Source organism: Nylanderia fulva, unplaced genomic scaffold (assembly GCF_048542155.1).
Source record: "Nylanderia fulva isolate GAGA-0341 unplaced genomic scaffold, ASM4854215v1 Scaffold70, whole genome shotgun sequence".
Lineage (NCBI taxonomy): Eukaryota > Metazoa > Arthropoda > Insecta > Hymenoptera > Formicidae > Nylanderia > Nylanderia fulva.
In genome coordinates this window covers 295,262-314,770 of record NW_028190808.1, presented here as the reverse complement: position 1 = coordinate 314,770, position 19,509 = coordinate 295,262, and the positions used below count along the sequence as shown (strand labels likewise).

Genomic DNA, 19,509 nt, shown 5'->3' with positions numbered 1-19,509 from the left:
CAGGCAGCAACTTGTTTGCCCTCCATACTTTCACCGCTGATATTTCTTAGAAATATACGTATCAACCCGCTTGATTGTCGGCGCTCGATCCTGGATTAAGCGGCAGCCCTTCTTAGAATTTAATTATATTTCTTAGAAATATACAGTGCAACGTCTTTTCCTGTGCCGAAACGCCAAGTTCGGACAGGGGAGCGTTCAATTTAAAGATTCTTCAAGTTTAACTAATAAAACGGTAAAAATCGGTATCAGAAGAGTTAATTATTCGCACTTAGGGGCGTTTATTAACTCACGGTAAAGTTGGGCGCCAGGGGCATGTGAATGCGCCACGAGACTAATGTGAACGGTACTTAAGGTAACTTCTCCAAATTTCATACAGAGTCGCGGGTCTATAGGAGTGATGGGTCTATGGTTGAGAGAGAGGTATAAAGAGACATACACGTGGTGTTATAATTTGACAGATATATATATTTGACACTTAGGATTTACAATTTGACATCGAATACATACAATTGGATAATATAATTATGTAACAAACAGTAATATATAAACTAGCGGTAGGGAAATAAAATTATAATATAAAGATCTGCAAATATCGGTATTTTGAAATTTATCTATAAAATTCTCATTATACAAGGTGAAATATCTTAGAGAATTTCGCGACAATAATATACGAACGGGATAAATAAAGACAAAATCGGTAAACGTTATGATGGTCTAACTTATGTTCGCGGGCACGCGGTATAGACAGAGGTCACAATAAGATACCCCGAGACACGGCACGGTATGAAAAAAAACAAAATAACAACTAGATGACGGTAATTTCGTGACTCTCTCGCACGACTCTCTCGCCGAGTCGAAAAAAATGAAATATTTAACAAACTCGCGGAGAACGGCTACACGCAAGTTCCGAAAATCTAATAATCGAGTTTATAAGAAACGTGACTCTGAATATCTCGGTAACCCGAATTTATGATAATTACTTTCGAGACGATGGACTGTCGGCGGCACTTTTCGGAAAGGGCTCGGCTCGCGAAACGCAAAGTCGGCTGGCCCCGCGATACGATTCTCCAAAAAAAAAAAGAGAGAGACCGCTCTCTCACACACAAAACGATACGAAAAATGAGAGAGTGCGGTACTCACGGTAATTACGATACACGATCAATATCTACGGTACCAACCAACACGGATCTACGACTACTCGAGAGGCGGCTTACAGTTTCTGGCGGTGAAGTCGAGTCCTCGGGTCGCACTTTTGGAGTCCTGGAGTCACCCTCTCTGTTCTAAGGCACACCGAACAGTGGAGAGCCGGGCCTTGCGCGTCTCGGTACCTTCTTTTTCGCGTCGATCTTTTGCGCATTCCCTCGATGATAGGGTCGATGGCGGGGGCCTTAAGGTCCCCCCCCGCCTCCCCTTTAGCTGAGGTAATTCTCACGCCGGTAACGTATCGCTGTTTGAGAGGATTTTCCTCCGGGTTTCTTCCCGCGGCATCTCTCCTTCGGGAACAAGCGGTAGGCTGGCCGGGCCCTTCGTAGTCCCCCTTCAGGATCGGCCCTGTGGTTGATTTGGCTCCCGGAGTCCTCTCGGTATCTATAATGTTTTTCAACGCCTAAATTCTGCGCGAGATATATTAAAGTAAATTACGGATACTTGATACTTAACTGCGCGAGGTCCCGCGCTCTCTCTCTCCTACGCTCGCTCCATCCTCCTTTCGCGCTGCGGTATTCCGGCATCCTCCTTCTCTCTCTTGCTGCGGCACTCCGGCATCCTCCCTCTCTCTCTTGCTTCACATGTCTCTCTCCGGCCGCTCTCTCGAGCCGTCCTTGTCGCTCTACCTACCAATCGTGTCGCACGCGCATCGACAGGCCGATGCTGCGTGCAACTGCGATTCTCGCAAGAAATACGGTAAAACGGAATACGGAAAAACGACGGATCGCACCCTCCCCGAAGTGAGGGGCGCTCCAGATCTCCGCGGCCTACCCGATCGGGCTTTTCGCCCTTGTAACGGCGCTCCAAAATCGTCACGTCACAACAGATAACGTATGGGGGGAAGAAACGCAACCCCCTTGATTGTCGGCGCTCAAGCTTGGATTAAGCGGCAGCCCTTCTTAGAATTTGATTACCCTAAATTTTTTATCTTATCTTATCTTCAGAGAAAGTTTAGATGACGAAACACCCCCTTAGTAATAGATATCTGAATGTCGGCGCTTAGCCTGAATCGGCGGTAGCCATTCGCAAAATTTTTACCTTATTATGGGTAATAGATATCGTTGTAATAAATATCTAATTGTCGGCGCTTGATCCAAGCCTGGATTCAGCGGCAGCCATTAATAATTCTTAGAATTTGATTACCCAGAATTTTTTATCTTATCTTATCTTGTTTATGAAAACTTAGATATCCGCTTATCTTATCTTGTTTATGAAAACTTAGATATCGCTGGAATATTTATCTTATCTTGTAATAGATATTGCTGGAATGTTTATCTTTTGTTTATAAACATATAAGGTAACATAAGCTTCTTATCAGGTAATATGAGCCCCTTATCAGGTAACCTAAGCTGATAAGATAAGCTTATCTGCTGATAAGACCCCCCGCCCGCGTGACGTCATAACCCTTCGCCCTCGAAAACCCCCCCGCCCCGCACCCTCCTCAGAGGACCTGAGTTAGAATTTCCATAGTATTCCTACTATTCGGAAAAGTCTGCACAGGTTTTAGGAACCTTTGAAAATCCAAGCATTGCACTCGAAAAAATCAAAATGATTCAAATTAAAAAGAAAAAACAGAGAATTATTGATCAACAAGAAACGGAAATGATCACTACACATAACAAAAAAGAGATAAAAAATAAAAATCAAGATTTTAAAGATAAAGATGATGTTCATTCCATTGACAAAGAGTTAACAAATAAAAATAATGAAGATCAAACTCAAAAAGGTAAAAAAAATAAATATAAATTTAAAGATATAAGACAGGCAGTAAGAGCCAACTCGCGGATGACAGTGCGTTATCCTAACGAAACTAAATTTTTCGTTAAGATTAAGTATCTGTGCACAAGGCACCAAATTTTACTTGGTCACGGCCAAGATTTAAAATATGAAATAATCTCATATTTGAGATTTAATTTCAATAACCTTTTTACCCCCCTACGGAAATAAGTAAATGCAATAAAAAAGATAAAATTTCTGGTAGTGACTTAAATATATATATATATATTATAATATATAATTATTATAATACATGTATTATATATATATATATAATATATAATATATATATATTATAATATATATATGATAATATATATATAATATATACTATATAAATATATATATATATATATATATATATATTGTGACGTGACGCTTTTGAGAGCGCCGTCACAAGGGCGAAAAGCCCGATCGGGTAGGACGCGGGGATCTGGAGCGCCCCTCATATCGGGGAGGGTGCGATCCGTTTGCGCTGTTTTGTTTTTATTACCGTATTTTTGCGAGAATCGCAATTGCACGCAGCGTCGGCCCGTCGATGCGCATGCAACACGATTCGTAGGGAGAGCGACAACGACGGCCCGAGAGAGCGGCAGGAGAAGTTGTAAAGCAAGAGAGAGAGAGAGAGCCGGAGGATGCCGGAATACCACAGCCGAGAGAGAAGGATGGATCGAGAGTGAGAGAGAGAGAGAGAGCACGGAACCGCGCGCAGTTAAGTATCAAATAGCCGAATTTTATTTATTATCTCTCGCGCAATGTTTAAGCCGTACGGATACCGAGAGGACTCCGAGTCGCGCCTACACCTGGATCGCTCCTGGAGAAGGACGACGGAGGGCCCGGCCAGCCTACCGCTTGTTCCCTCAGGAGAAAAGCCGCAGGAACAAACCCGGAGAAAAATCCTCTCGAGCAGCAGGAAGATACCGGCGAGAGAATTACCCCGCTAGAGGGGGAGGCGGGGAAGGCTTTAGGGCCCCGCCATCGACCCTATCATCGAGGGAATGCGCGAGAGATCGGCGCGGCACGTAGGGTACCGAGGCGCGCGAGGCCCGGCTCTCCACTGTTCGGTGTGCCTTAGAACAGAGAGGGTGCCTCCAGAACTCCCAAACGTGCGACTCGAGGACCAGACTTCACCGCCAGAAACTGTAAGCCGCCTCTCGAGTAGTCGTAGATCCGTGTTGGTTGGTACCGTAGGTATTGATCGTATATCGTAATTACCGTGAGTACCGCACTCTCTCATTTTTCGTATCGTTTTGTGTGTGAGAGAGCGGTCTCTCTCTTTTCTTTTTTGGAGTATTGTATCGCGGGGCCAGCCGACTTTGCGTTTCGCGAGCCGAGCCCTCTCCGAAAAGTGCCGCCGACAGTCCATCGTCTCGAAAGTAATTATCATAAATTCGGGTTACCGAGATATTCAGAGTCACGTTTCTTATAGGCTCGATTATTAGATTTTCGGAACTTGCGTGTAGCCGTTCTCCGCGAGTTTGTTAAATATTTCATTTTTTTCGACTCGGCGAGAGAGTCGTGCGAGAGAGTCACGAAATTACCGTCATCTATTTGTTATCTCTTTTTGCATACCGCACCGTGTCTCGGAGTATCTTATTGTGACCTCTGCCTATACCGCGTGTCCGCGAAAATAAGTTGGACCATCATAACGTTTACCGATTTTGTCTTTGTTTATCCCGTTTGTATACAAGTGTCGCAAAATTATATAAGATGTTTCACATTGTATAATTAATACTAATTTTGTAAATCAATTCCAATATTCGCCGATCTTATGATATTATATTTTTGTTTCCCTACCGTTAGTTTATATATTACTGTTTGTTACCTAATTATATTATCCAATTGTATTTACCCGATGTCAAATTGTAAATCCTAAGTGTCAAATATATATATCTTTGTCAAATTATAACACCACGTGTATGTCTCTCTATACCTTTCTCTCAACCATAGACCCATCACTCCTATAGACCCGCGACTCTGTATGAAATTTGAAGAAATGACTTTAAGTACCGTTCACAGTAGTATCGTGGCGCGTTCACATGCGCCTGGCGCCCAACTGTACCGTGAGTACCGAATGTACCTAAGTACGAATAAGTAATTCTTTCCTTACCGAATTTTACCGTATTAAGTTTCAGATTAGTAGACTATTTAAATTGAACGCTCCCCGGACCGAACTTGGCGTTTCGGCACAGGAAAAGACGTTGCAAATTTTTGGCGCCCAACGTGGGGTCACGCCAATAGAGAGAAGTATTATACCTAAACATTTTTCCTTTTCCTTTTTAAATTGTTTATCCGAAATTTCTTTTTTTTGTGTGTGAATTGATATTTCATGTGTTTTTTAAACAGTTTTTTCCCGTCTTTTCGTTCTCGTTTTCGTTCTTTTAGTTATTGTTTGTTAGTTAGTGGGAAAATTTTTAGTGTCGTCACCGTGATAGCCGTAAAGGGAAAATGTGAGGATTGGGGAATTTCTTTTGGGTAAGTAATTTCGCCAGCTGTCCTCGCTTCTGAAGCTTGTGAGCCATAGGGAATAGGCCGATTGCGATACCGCGGCGCCGTAATTGAGTGCGCTAAGTTACCGTTTTATTAAAATACTTATTGAGGAGAAAGTGCCGATAATTTTGCGCCGTTTTTTTCCCTCTTTTTCGACCTATCGTTTTAAGCCTGATACCGAATATTTTGTGAATTTTTTTTTGTTACCGTATATCTAAGTACCAAATACCGTTCCAGTGCTTTCGCTTGTTGAATATTTGAACTTGCTTTGTTTATCTTGTTTTTTTTGCCCGGTGGTCTCGTTTATTTTTGTGACCGTCCGAAAATTTTCGGTTGTTCGCCGCCGTGCTTGCAATTTTCGTTAGCAATAACAAGCCAAGGGAAAGATAGGAATATTATTGTTAGGGATACCTTTGTTCTTTTTGCCTTCTCGCTTTCCGTATTGGGTTTTGTTCCGACTTCTAAAGAGGTCGGATAAGTTGATATTTTCGATTTCCGATATATATAATTTTTTTTTCTCCGCTTGTTTGGTTTGTTGTGCGCGAATACCGCTGCTCAGCCTTAGGGTGAGTACCATGGCCTCTTGATACCGTTTCGACCTATACAAGGATACCGAATTTAGTCGCTTGTTTTGTATGAGATATTATCATTTTTTTTTGCTCTCTCGGTCGTTCGTGTTACTCTTTCGGGACAGCAGTCGTGTTTTTATTTTCTGGTTTTCTTTCTTTTGGATACCTTGAGTCAACCGTTGAGAGGTAAACGTACCTATTGTTAGTATATATTTTTTTTCTCCCTTCCTTCCGTCCTTCTTAGCGAATATTGTTAGTTGTCATTATTATTTTCTTTCTCTTTTATTATCGTCTTTTTTCATATTGTTGAAGTTATTATTAATTTTTTTTTCTTTCCTCTTCCTTTCTTTTATAGTCTTTCCTTCGTGACTGAAAGTTATTATTTTTCCTATTTAATACCGCTATTTATTATTATCATGTTTTTTTATTATTTTTTTTAAGTCTAGTAACCGAACCTCTTAGCAAATATTTTTTTTTTGGTGTTTTGTCTGTTTTTATTTCTTTTTCCTTCCGTATTGAATTTATTATTATTTTAATTTCTTATAGTTCTGGGATTATTATTATTATTATTATTCCTTTTGATTCTGTTATTTTTTTTTCTTTTTCCTCTTTTGGATTATTTCAAATCATTAGTGCGGTTCAACACTCAAAATAATTTTCGCTATTATTAATTTTATTATTATTTTATTATTATAGACTCCCGTTTAAAAAAATTTTTTTTTCTTTTTCCTTTCGTTTCTTAAATTAACTAATCACTTTTAACAGTTTTGCTTCGGTTTACTCTCAACTGGATTCAAACTTTCCGATTTTATCACCGTTCCCTTTAAAGTTACCGATGAGGCCAGGCAGCGATCCACACCGGTGGATACAAAGCTTAACGGAGAGTCAAGCGCGACATCACTTAGCTGATAGGAACCTGAGTACACAGGGTATTGTACCGGTATTAAGGGCGCGATTGTTGCAATACGAGGAGGGACTAGCGAGAGGGCACATGGCGACAGAGGAGGGAACCCCCAAAGGGGTATCGGACCCTTTACTAAATAGGAACCCCTTAGAAGAGGGGGCCGCAGCCGATCCTACATCCCCCTTATTCGAGTCATTCGAGGGGATACAGGAGGTGGAACGAAAATCGGTTAGGCCGCGAGTTAGATACCGCGATCCCACGCCGGAGGCGAATAACCCGCGACCTGGACGAGCTTCCACCGCGGAGGCATATAACCTTATGAGGAAGTGGAATTTATACTTCTCGGGGAAACGGGGTAGCGACGCGGAGGCATTTTTGCTACGCATTAAGGAGGCCCGCGCCATTGTACCGATTTCGGACGCGGATCTGTTTAAGTGCCTACCGTTGTTTCTATCGGATACCGCTTTATATTGGGTGAGATTAGAGGCAGAAAATTGGAGGGATTGGCGGGATTTCGAGACTGCCTGGAGGGGGAGATTTGGAGACCCCTGATTATCAATATGCGCTCCGAGACGAAATTTTCCGTAGAACGCAGGGAGAATTTGAGAGCGCGGCCGATTATTTGACATGCTTAAGGGCTTTGTTGAGTCGGATGTCCCCTCAGTGGCCCCTGGCGGAGCAGCTAAATTTCGCGCATCGCAATATGTTACCGAAGTTGCAAATTACGATCCGGCGACAAGAGTTCGAGGATTTTTCGACGCTCGAATATTTGGTGACGCGAGTCGAGCATAGTTTTCTGGCCGAAAAAAATTACCGTCCCCCGTTACCGCCCAAACAGTCTATCTTCCCGGATTTGGCGTATCACGCGCCAAAAGGGAAAACGCGAGCCCCGATTACCGTTGCGGCCGCGACCGCGACTCGAAAAGAGAGGAAGACCGCGAAGAATACAACCGCAAATACCGCCACGAATATTGGAGCTCCAGTTACCGCGGGGGCTACAGTCTCAGATACCGTCTCCGGGGATACCGTAAGTCCGGCTGTAAACAACGTCAGCATAATAAAATGCTGGAATTGTAACAAGACCGGACATCGCGCACGCGGGTGTGCGAAACCTCGCCGAAAATATTGTTATCGCTGCGGGAAACCGGATGTTACCGTACAAACGTGTACAAATGTACGGGAAACGCGAACCGGAGCCCGTAGAGGGGGTCTCTACGACTCCGAGTTTTAAGAACGAGATCCGCACTTATTCTTATGTTACCGTCTGGGAAGAAATATTACCGTCTTTACGTTTCTTCTGCGTTATGATACGCGGCCATAGCCTCACGGCTCTCGTGGACTCGGGGTCGAATCGTACCTTGATAGGCCGCGAGGGAATGAAAATTATCGAAGCGCTAAACATCCCGACGTCGCGCACTAGAGGGATTCAGATCCGAACCGCGAACGGTCAGCTCGCGGATATTATAGCCGAGGCCACCATACCGATACAATTAGAGGATAGATGCCGTGAAATTACCGTTGGATTGTTACCGAATTTAGCCGTACCGTGTATACTCGGGATTGATTTTTTAACGAAGTTTGGAATAGCGATAGATTTTGCCACAAGCGAATGGCATTTTACGCAAACGTCACACATTCGTTACCGTCTCACTACCGAAGGTATGCAGGGGATATCGTGCTGTGGGTTATCCGACTTGACGCCCACACAAGAACAAACCCTGGAAAAATTTTTACGAACGCTACCGCCAATCACAGACACCCCCGGAGTTACCGCACTAACAGAGCACACCATAGACGTGGGTTCGAGCCCCCCGGTTAAGCAACGTTGCTATTTAGTATCGCCAAAAGTACAGGAAGCGATACGGGCGGAGACTGAGAAAATGCTCGCGGCGGGAATTATAGAGCCATCCTATAGCGAGTAGTCGAATCCGATAGTGATGGTCAAGAAACCGAACGGTAAATACCGCTTTTGCCTGGATTTCCGAAAAGTTAACGGGGTATCGAAAAAAGACGCGTACCCGTTGCCAAATATGAACGGGATTTTGGACAAGTTACGATCGGCTAAATATATTTCGACTATCGATTTGAGCCAGGCATATTTTTAGATACCGTTAGCCAAAAATAGTAGAGAGATTACCGCATTTAGTGTTCCAGGGATGGAATTATATCATTTTACGCGAATGCCATATGGGCTTACGGGGGCTCCAGCTACTTTCCAACGTTTATTAGATCGGTTAATAGGCCCCGAAATGGAACCTCACGCGTTCGCATACCTGGACGATATCTAGTCACGCCTACGTTCGAAGAGCATATGATATGGCTAAAGAAAGTTTTAGACAAGATAGTTACCGCCGGACTTACCGTTAACCCGGACAAATGCGAATTTTGTCGCTCTCAGGTGCGTTATTTAGGGTTTATTGTGCAACGAGAGGGCCTCACCGTAGATCCCGAAAAGACGCGACCGATCCTGGAATATCCCGCGCCGCGAAATATTAAGCAATTGAGAAGGTTTATGGGGATGTCATCTTGGTACCGTCGTTTTATACCGCAGTTCGCGACGCTCAGCGAGCCCATAACGCGTCTATTGAAGAAGGGCAAGCGCTGGGAATGGGGGGATGATCAGGATCGCGTCCTTTCAACAGATTCGAGGACATTTAGTTACCGCTCCAACATTGGCTTGTCCAAATTTTGAGATACCGTTTGTATTACAGACAGACGCGAGTTCGGTGAGATTAGGCGCGGTGTTAACGCAAACAATGGACGGGGAAGAGAGAGTGATAGCGTTCGCGAGTAGAGCACTGGCAGATCCCTAAACGAGATACACGGTTACCGAGCAAGAATGTTTAGCGGTCGTATGGGCAATTCAGAAGTTTCGACCGTACCTCGAAGGATACCGCTTCACTGTAATTACCGATCATAGTAGCCTACGCTGGCTACATAATTTAAAGAATCCGACGGGTAGATTGGCAAGATGGGCGCTAGAATTGTTAGAATATGACTACGAGGTCATACACCGTAAGGGAGCATTGCATCACGTGCCGGATGCCCTATCACGCATGTACGAGGGGGAAGATACCGGAATGTTACCGAATACCGAACCAGATAACGTTTTGGTGAATACTGCGATAGAGACAATATACGTAGAGAATATTACGGACGAATGGTACCGAAAGCGATTAAAGGAAGTCATCGAGACTCCGATTAAATTCACGCAATAGAAGGTACTGGACAGTAGGCTATATTTTTTAAGACCGAAGCGCGTAATTTCAGATATAGTGGAGGATCTAGACCGATGGAAGCTCGTGTTACCGAAAGAATACCGTATCGAGGCCCTAAGGGAGTCGCACGACATGCCGCAGGCAGGACACTTGGGGGTTGAAAAGACATATCAACGCGTGGCCGTATCGTATTTTTGGCCGAACTTGTTTCGCGAAGTTATCCACATACGTACGTAATTGCAATCTATGTCAGCGAACGAAGGTTGACCAGGCAGACCCGGCGAGTCTAATGGGACGTCGCATCGCGGACGGCTCGTGGACCGTAGTTGCGGCCGATATCGTGGGTCCGTTGCCGCGTAGCAAGGCCGAGTTTTAATACCTTCTGGTCCTACAGGACCTATTTACAAAATGGGTTGAGTGCAAGGCCCTAAGAGCGGCTAATGGCAGTAAGATTAGCGAGGCCCTCAAGGATTTAGTGGTGTCCCGATGGGGCGCGCCGCGATTTTTGTTGACAGATAACGGTACCGAATTCGTAAATAAAATCATGAAAACGTTTGCGGATGAACACCATTTAACGCATACTACCGTACCGCCATACCACCCCCAAGCTAATCCAGTAGAGCGAGTGAATAGGATCCTGAAAACTATGATAATTTTATTTATTGATAAAGACCATCGCGAGTGGGACAAACATATTCATGAATTTTGTTTCGCCTATAATACCGCATGTCATTTGTCGTTGGGAGCGTCTCCCGCCTTCTTAAATTTGGGGCGGGAATTGGTACCGGTCTACTCCCTGAGTAGACGCACTCAGCAAGCTACCGAAGTTACCGCCGAAGATACCGAGAAATGGGCGGATCGTATGAGAAAATTACAGTCATTACGGGAATGGGTAATAGAAAATTTAAATAAAGCTTACGAAAAACAGGCCTCCCACTATAACTTACGCAGACGCGATAAAAGGTTTCGGGTGGGGGACCTGGTATTGAAGCGACAACATGTTTTATCGTCTGCTGCAGAGAAAATAGCAGCGAAACTGGCTCACAGGTTTCGGGGACCTTATAGGATAGCGCGGGTGATCTCGCCAGTTGTGTATGAATTAGCCCAGCTGGACGGGACGCCCGCAGGCGGATTACATATTCAGGACCTTAAGGCTTATCACGTTCCGGATACCGTTTTATAGATGCCGCGCAAATGTTTTGGACGAGTGGCGGCCCGGACAATCCTCCGAAATTTCTGGAGGCGGCATCCCGAGGTCGTGGCCTTTATTGAGGACCACGACGAGGGATTCTGGCCTGACATGGAGGATACGGCCGGGCAGTACCAGGCGGCCGTCTACACGACTGAGGGGGCGGTGGTGCGCGACTTCCCGGAGACCCGGGATACTCCGGCGCAGACGCCCAGCGTGCCTCGCGCGGAGCGCGAGCCACGAACGCCGCCGGCACCGCAGACGACGGAGCGGGCGACATCGCCGGGGCGGACTCCGCGGGTACGCAGCGGCCGGATGCAACGCCATCGGTCTCCTCGAGGGGTACCGATCCGCGAGCTGCAGCGGGGTTGCTGGAACTGCGGCAACCAGGCCCACGCGTACACGGCCTGTCCGTTGGGGCGCACCCATGATTTTTGTTATGGGTGCGGGTGGCGGGGCGTAACTTTACGCCAATGCCCCCGCTGCGGCCCGAATTACCGCCGAGCAGAACCGTGTACAGCTGGGAGGGGGCCGCGGGCACCCCGAGTGCGGTCGCCGGCGCGCGAGGACTCACCGACGCGGGACGGGTGGCCGTGGGCCCGCGACACGGACGGACAGTCCATATGAGGACGTCGCGGGGGCCGCGGATAAGAGCGGAGAAAATTTTTTTTTCTCTTTCATTTTTGATATTTCTTTTCTTTTTCCTTTTTTTTTTCTTTTTGTTTTGTTTTTTTTTTCCTTTTCTTACTTTTTTATTTTCATTTTGTATTTGTTTTTTTTTTTTGAGAATATTGTTTTGTTTGGTGGACAATGACCAAAGGTGTGAATAAACCCGTATTACTGGTTAACAGAAGTGTTCTTCAGTTTCCTTTCCTAATTCCCACTATCGCGAGGTCGCGGAGCGGCTCATGCGAGATTCGAGCGCGGACGCGGGAACTATGTCGTGATGTTGCTGTCGGGGCAATTGTGAAAAGAAAAAGGCAGAATACCGTTTACCGTAAGGTTAGAAATTTGAGAGCAAGTCTGCCGGAGAGGCGGCAGGTGAAGGGTTCACGGAAAGACCTCCTCGGTCCTCCCCTAGAAGAGGGGAGTTGTGACGTGACGCTTTTGAGAGTGCCGTCACAAGGGCGAAAAGCCCGATCGGGTAGGACGCGGGGATCTGGAGCGCCCCTCATATCGGGGAGGGTGCGATCCGTTTGCGCTGTTTCGTTTTTATTACCGTATTTTTGCGAGAATCGCAATTGCATGCAGCGTCGGCCCGTCGATGCGCATGCAACACGATTCGTAGGGAGAGCGACAACGACGGCCCGAGAGAGCGGCAGGAGAAGTTGTAAAGCAAGAGAGAGAGAGAGCCGGAGGATGCCGGAATACCACAGCCGAGAGAGAAGGATGGATCGAGAGTGAGAGAGAGAGAAAGCACGGAACCGCGCGCAGTTAAGTATCAAGTAGCCGAATTTTATTTATTATCTCTCGCGCAATGTTTAAGCCGTACGGATACCGAGAGGACTCCGAGTCGCGCCTACACCTGGACCGCTCCTGGAGAAGGACGACGGAGGGCCCGGCCAGCCTACCGCTTGTTCCCTCAGGAGAAAAGCCGCAGGAACAAACCCGGAGAAAAATCCTCTCGAGCAGCAGGAAGATACCGGCGAGAGAATTACCCCGCTAGAGGGGGAGGCGGGGAAGACTTTAGGGCCCCGCCATCGACCCTATCATCGAGGGAATGCGCGAGAGATCGGCGCGGCACGTAGGGTACCGAGGCGCGCGAGGCCTGGCTCTCCACTGTTCGGTGTGCCTTAGAAGAGAGAGGGTGACTCCAGGACTCCAAAAGTGCGACCCGAGGACTCGACTTCACCGCCAGAAACTGTAAGCCGCCTCTCGAAGTAGTCGTAGATCCGTGTTGGTTGGTACCGTAGGTATTGATCGTATATCGTAATTACCGTGAGTACCGCACTCTCTCATTTTTCGTATCGTTTTGTGTGTGAGAGAGCGGTCTCTCTCTTTTCTTTTTTGGAGAATCGTATCGCGGGGCCAGCCGATTTTGCGTTTCGCGAGCCGAGCCCTTTCCGAAAAGTGCCGCCGACAGTCCATCGTCTCGAAAGTAATTATCATAAATTCGGGTTACCGAGATATTCAGAGTCACGTTTCTTATAGGCTCGATTATTAGATTTTCGGAACTTGCGTGTAGCCGTTCTCCGCGAGTTTGTTAAATATTTCATTTTTTTCGACTCGGCGAGAGAGTCGTGCGAGAGAGTCACGAAATTACCGTCATCTATTTGTTATCTTTTTTTTGCATACCGCACCGTGTCTCGGAGTATCTTATTGTGACCTCTGTCTATACCGCGTGTCCGCGAAAATAAGTTGGACCATCATAACGTTTACCGATTTTGTCTTTGTTTATCCCGTTCATATACAAGTGTCGCGAATTTATATAAGATGTTTCACATTGTATAATTAATATTAATTTTGTAAATCAATTCCGAAATACCGATATTCGCCGATCTTATGATATTATATTTTTGTTTCCCTACCGTTAGTTTATATATTACTGTTTGTTACCTAATTATATTATCCAATTGTATTTACCCGATGTCAAATTGTAATCCCTAAGTGTCAAATATATATATCTGTCAAATTATAACACCACGTGTATGTCTCTCTATACCTCTCTCTCAACCATAGACCCATCACTCCTATAGACCCGCGACTCTGTATGAAATTTGGAGAAGTGACTTTAAGTACCGTTCACAGTAGTATCGTGGCGCGTTCACATGCGCCTGGCGCCCAACTGTACCGTGAGTACCGAATGTACCTAAGTACGAATAAGTAATTCTTTCCTTACCGAATTTTACCGTATTAAGCTTCAGATTAGTAGACTATTTAAATTGAACGCTCCCCGGACCGAACTTGGCATTTCGGCACAGGAAAAGACGTTGCAATATATATTGTAACCGTTGATTTTATATTAGTCCGTCGGATCGATAAAGATCCGGGGAATCGGGCCGATGTAAGTGGCCGACGGCACACCTTCGGCGCGGAAAGCGGGAAATTTGCGTAAACACGAAAAATATGTTTAATTGGGCGCCAGGCGCAAGGTTCACGCCACTCTGAAAATTTACAAATCGACAGATGACCTTTATAATCAGTAAATTATCCCGAAAATTTCCGCGACGGCGATAATCGACTCGCTCAGATCGTCAGGGGGTAGAGGGGGGGAGTTCGGACGGGAGAGAAAACGGAATTCGAGAGAGACTATTTGAAATCGCTCAAATGTAACAAGCATTAAATATATTTGAACAATGATGAACGAAGATAGACAGAAAAATAATTGTATAAAAGCTTGAGTAAAATGTTAGGTCAAGAAAGAAAAATCAATATTTTTTTGATATACTACGGAGTGAACTCCGTTTTAGTGACGCCGAAATACAAATAAGCGAGGCCGTAATTTGATTCGAACAATATAATGCAGCGTATTTACGGCCGAGACGCGGCGCGTTGTTATTGTTCCGCGCCTTTGAGACGACCCGACGCGGTGATATCGGGTTACACGCGGGACCCGGAAGTAAATTCGCACGCCTACGTGTCGAATAATTATTAACGCACGAGACTTAATAAGGTCCGTGCGACGTAATTCCTTCTGATGATTCTAGGCCGTACAAAATTTCCGAAAACTCGAGTAGGTCCCGCGCGACTTCCTTTGAGATCGATCACGCCGGTCGTCCCTCGCACAATATTACAACGAATCAGAAAAATGCGCGAATGATGATATGCGCGAGAAAGATTACGCTATTTCTTATGCGTGATTCTAGACAATTTTCCATTCTCCGATATAGAAATCTTAATAGACGAGAACAACACAGTAATTACGAGACGATACTCTGATTTTACATTAATGTGACCAAAATCGCGGCGACTGTCGACGTATCCGCGGGAGAGAGAGCCTCTCTTAATATACGCGCGGGAGAGAGCACGCGGTCGGCCGGGCGCCGGGGTAAATTCCACGCGGAACGAAACTCTAAATCAAACCTCTCGAAATATCACGAAATTACACCGGTGAATTTAATAACCGGCCGCGGCCGTGACACGCTTCTCTCCCGAATACGGTACTCACAAAAAAAGAATTTAGCGGCTTTACAAGAGTATAGGGCCGTTCGTCTCACCGGTATCGATGGGTCCTTTGATGCTTCGGCATCCACGTGCAGGAACCTCTGCTCTCGAGAACGCTCCGCCGGACAGTGACGAGCAAGAGGCCTGCCGGGATCACGCCGATAATGAATTGGGCATTTTCCACCCGTGGCGCTCCTTATCCTGGCAGGGCCGCCGGGTGCCCCGCGGAGCCCTGCGAATTTGCTTGATGCGAATTTTCTCTCGCCGTTCCTCTGTGCTTCCGCTTCGGGTTCCGTTATTCCTCTTTATTTTCGTCGGGGAGACTCCTATGAGCGCGCCTTTGTGCGGTTCCTCCAAAAATCCGCCAGATCGATTGTTTGGTGAACTTTCGTACATCCGAATAGGCTGAGGCTCGAGGCAGTGTGTCTCCCGTGCCTCTAGTTTCCGGGGCTCTCTCGCTTCTTGCGAGAGAGTGGCCATCCCCGTCTCTGGTCGGAATCTCTGTGAAAGAAGGAACATTTTACGGCGGTACCCAGGTTCTTAACGGGAGGAGCAATCCAGAAAATCTATGTGAGAATAATATTTACCGGGCGTGATCCGGACTTGGTGGCCTCTGCTCGGTCCTAAATCGTCCTCTTCGTCCTCTCCGCCTTCTCACTCTTTCTCTCTTTCTGTTTCTCCGGTTGAGACACGTACCCTATGCAAAATTGCTCGCCGAAAACGCAAAAATCGCTTAAACAAAAATTATAAATAAAGTAATTCGCGAAACGGATGCGCGGAGCGCATCCTCCGACGCGGTAGAAAATGCAAAAATGATTTTTCGGGTGCTCTCTCTCTCTCTCTCAAAGATTGACGAGAGAGCAAAGGTTCTCGAATTTCCCGCCTTCCCGGCCGGGCCTTCGGCTCTTGTGACGGACAGTAAAAAATGTCACGTCACAATATATATACATATATATATATATATATATATACAATATTTTAAAATATAAATTATGATATTTTAATTTTTAGTGTTGAAAGAAATTTTAAAAAAAGTTAATCGCCTTCTGATTGAAGTAGCATACATTGATAGAAGACTCAATAGAATGGAGAATAAAATAACAGATCAAACCATTAGAAATCAAGAAAATAATATAAATGAAGAAGCTTTTACATTTAACGCTATTTCATCGATTAATGAGCTGCAACTTTTTGAAGAAAATTTAAAAAATGAAGAGTTTTTCGTGAAAATGGTAAATGTTTATTTTTACTTTTAATAAATATAACTATTAACAATACTGAATATTTATAATTATTAAATAATTATGTATATGATTATATATAGTTTGATATATATATATACATATACTATAGTGTTGTGTATATTTTTCATATTTACATATTTACAAATTTTGTTTTTTATTTTAATAATTTACATATTTCAAATTATTTTAGAGGTTTTTTGAGATTGAAAGGCGGAACAAATCTAAAAGATATAATCAAAAACATTTTCAAAGCATTAATAAAGGATGACATATTAATGTCATACAGTTGGCAAAGAGCTCGAGAAAAAAATGCATTTCGCAATTTTAAAATCGTTGATTTAATTACAGGTAAGACTTCATTAAGTATACGTTCGTTATAGTTGTTTTCTGAAATTAACAATTGCTATGATGACAATGTTTTTTATAGTATTATATGTACAGTATTATAAATTGATATACTATATATATTTGTAGCTGTTGTTCGATTACACGATACCGATACAACCGAAGAAATACTTATAAAACTCATGAGTAATTGGATTGTTCAAGCTCCTGCACGCGTTCGCAGAATTGTGTGAGTAAATTTTATTATAATTTATTTTTATAACTATTAATATTTATTATAAAAATTAATTATTAATTAAGGTGCTTTTTTAAATGTAATTTGTCTCTAATAATCCTTTATAACATCCATTACATTCATTATTCATTGTTTTTTTATTCAAAATAATATTCAAACAAATATTAAAAGACGATCAATTAAAATTAATATTAATCAAAATTAATATTGGTCGCTAGTGGTGAAAATAAGCTTAGAAAAACTTGACTTCGACGTAACTAGCAAATTTTATTTAATTATTTCACGACGTTTCGACCATTTGGTCGACAGTCAACGACAAGTCGTTGACGAAACATCATAACGATGGGACGTGTTCCTCTTTTAACTTTTAACTTTCGATTTTAAATAACACCAGTGTGATGTTACGTTAATCTCGGTTTAATTGATGGAAATTTCACTTGAAAAGGACCACAACCAAATGGTCGAAACGTCGTGAAATAATTAAATAAAATTTGCTAGTTACGTCGAAGTCAAGTTTTTCTAAAAATATTAAAAGATTTGAAAGATTCTTTGTAATTATATATATATTTTATAGAAACGTCTTTCTTTTTTATCTTTATTATATTTTTATATTTAACAACAATATTACATATATTAAACATTAAATTTATTCAGAAATAAATATTTTTATCGGCTCTCAATATAAAGAATATAAGTATGCTGCCTTCTAAGCCGGGCAATAGAGCCAAGGAAACGAAGCGAAAAATTAATTAAACGGAACTGTATCTCAATTTGAGATCCCAAAGTTCCACATATAAATTAATTTCGAAACTTACATATGGAGAAATAAGCGAGAAAAATATAGGTCCGAAAAGTCGCTGAAGCGGGAATCGAACCCGCGTCTTTCACTTTCCGGGCGACTGCTCTTACCAACTAAGCTATTCAGACCCTTTCGATCCCATATTTTTCATTTGCCTTTTAAGTAGATGTTAGTAAATACCGCCGTGATTAGCCCAGGCGTGAATAAACTCAGAAATAAATATTTTTATCGGCTCTCAATATAAAGAATATAAGTATGCTGCCTTCTAAGCCGGGCAATAGAGCCAAGGAAACGAAGCGAAAAATTAATTAAACGGAACTGTATCTCAATTTGAGATCCCAAAGTTCCACATATAAATTAATTTCGAAACTTACATATGGAGAAATAAGCGAGAAAAATATAGGTCCGAAAAGTCGCTGAAGCGGGAATCGAACCCGCGTCTTTCACTTTCCGGGCGACTGCTCTTACCAACTAAGCTATTCAGACCCTTTCGATCCCATATTTTTCATTTGCCTTTTAAGTAGATGTTAGTAAATACCGCCGTGATTAGCCCAGGCGTGAATAAACTCAGAAATAAATATTTTTATCGGCTCTCAATATAAAGAATATAAGTATGCTAAGAGTATGGTAAGAGCAGTCGCCCGGAAAGTGAAAGACGCGGGTTCGATTCCCGCTTCAGCGACTTTTCGGACCTATATTTTTCTCGCTTATTTCTCCATATGTAAGTTTCGAAATTAATTTATATGTGGAACTTTGGGATCTCAAATTGAGATACAGTTCCGTTTAATTAATTTTTCGCTTCGTTTCCTTGGCTCTATTGCCCGGCTTAGAAGGCAGCATACTTATATTCTTTATATTGAGAGCCGATAAAAATATTTATTTCTGAGTTTATTCACGCCTGGGCTAATCACAGCGGTATTTACTAACATCTACTTAAAAGGCAAATGAAAAATATGGGATCGAAAGGGTCTGAATAGCTTAGTTGGTAAGAGCAGTCGCCCGGAAAGTGAAAGACGCGGGTTCGATTCCCGCTTCAGCGACTTTTCGGACCTATATTTTTCTCGCTTATTTCTCCATATGTAAGTTTCGAAATTAATTTATATGTGGAACTTTGGGATCTCAAATTGAGATACAGTTCCGTTTAATTAATTTTTCGCTTCGTTTCCTTGGCTCTATTGCCCGGCTTAGAAGGCAGCATAATTAAATTTATTGATTGTTTCAGAGACAAAGAAAAAAACCAAACTAATCAAGCTGATCAACACCAAAACTGAAAAGTAATATTAAAATAAGTACTACATATATATAGATTGATATATATATAGACTGATATGATGTGATATTAAAATATAACTATAAAAATAATTATACTATAACTAAAATATACCGTAAAAAATGTTATATAAAAGGTATATATTTTATAAAAATATACA

At 43.3% G+C, this 19,509-nt stretch overlaps 1 protein-coding gene across 1 annotated transcript; it reads left to right on the top strand.

Annotated features, from left to right (window-relative positions):
• The first annotated feature begins 809 nt into the window (after positions 1 to 809).
• On the top strand, positions 810 to 19,350 carry LOC114937700 (uncharacterized). The gene is made up of 6 exons (XM_085488718.1): positions 810 to 815; positions 2,677 to 2,932; positions 16,468 to 16,688; positions 16,889 to 17,048; positions 17,175 to 17,274; positions 19,302 to 19,350. Exons 1-6 carry the CDS (start codon positions 810 to 812, stop codon positions 19,348 to 19,350), a joined length of 792 nt encoding a protein of 263 aa, XP_085344844.1.
• Positions 19,351 to 19,509: the final 159 nt, after the last annotated feature.

Bases quoted from the DNA above. Each gene is read 5' to 3' on its own strand.
- LOC114937700 (XM_085488718.1), top strand. The intron at 2,933-16,467 runs GTAAAAAAAATA...TTTAATTTTTAG, and splicing joins TGAAGATCAAACTCAAAAAG to TGTTGAAAGAAATTTTAAAA. The intron at 17,049-17,174 runs GTAAGACTTCAT...ATATATTTGTAG, and splicing joins AATCGTTGATTTAATTACAG to CTGTTGTTCGATTACACGAT.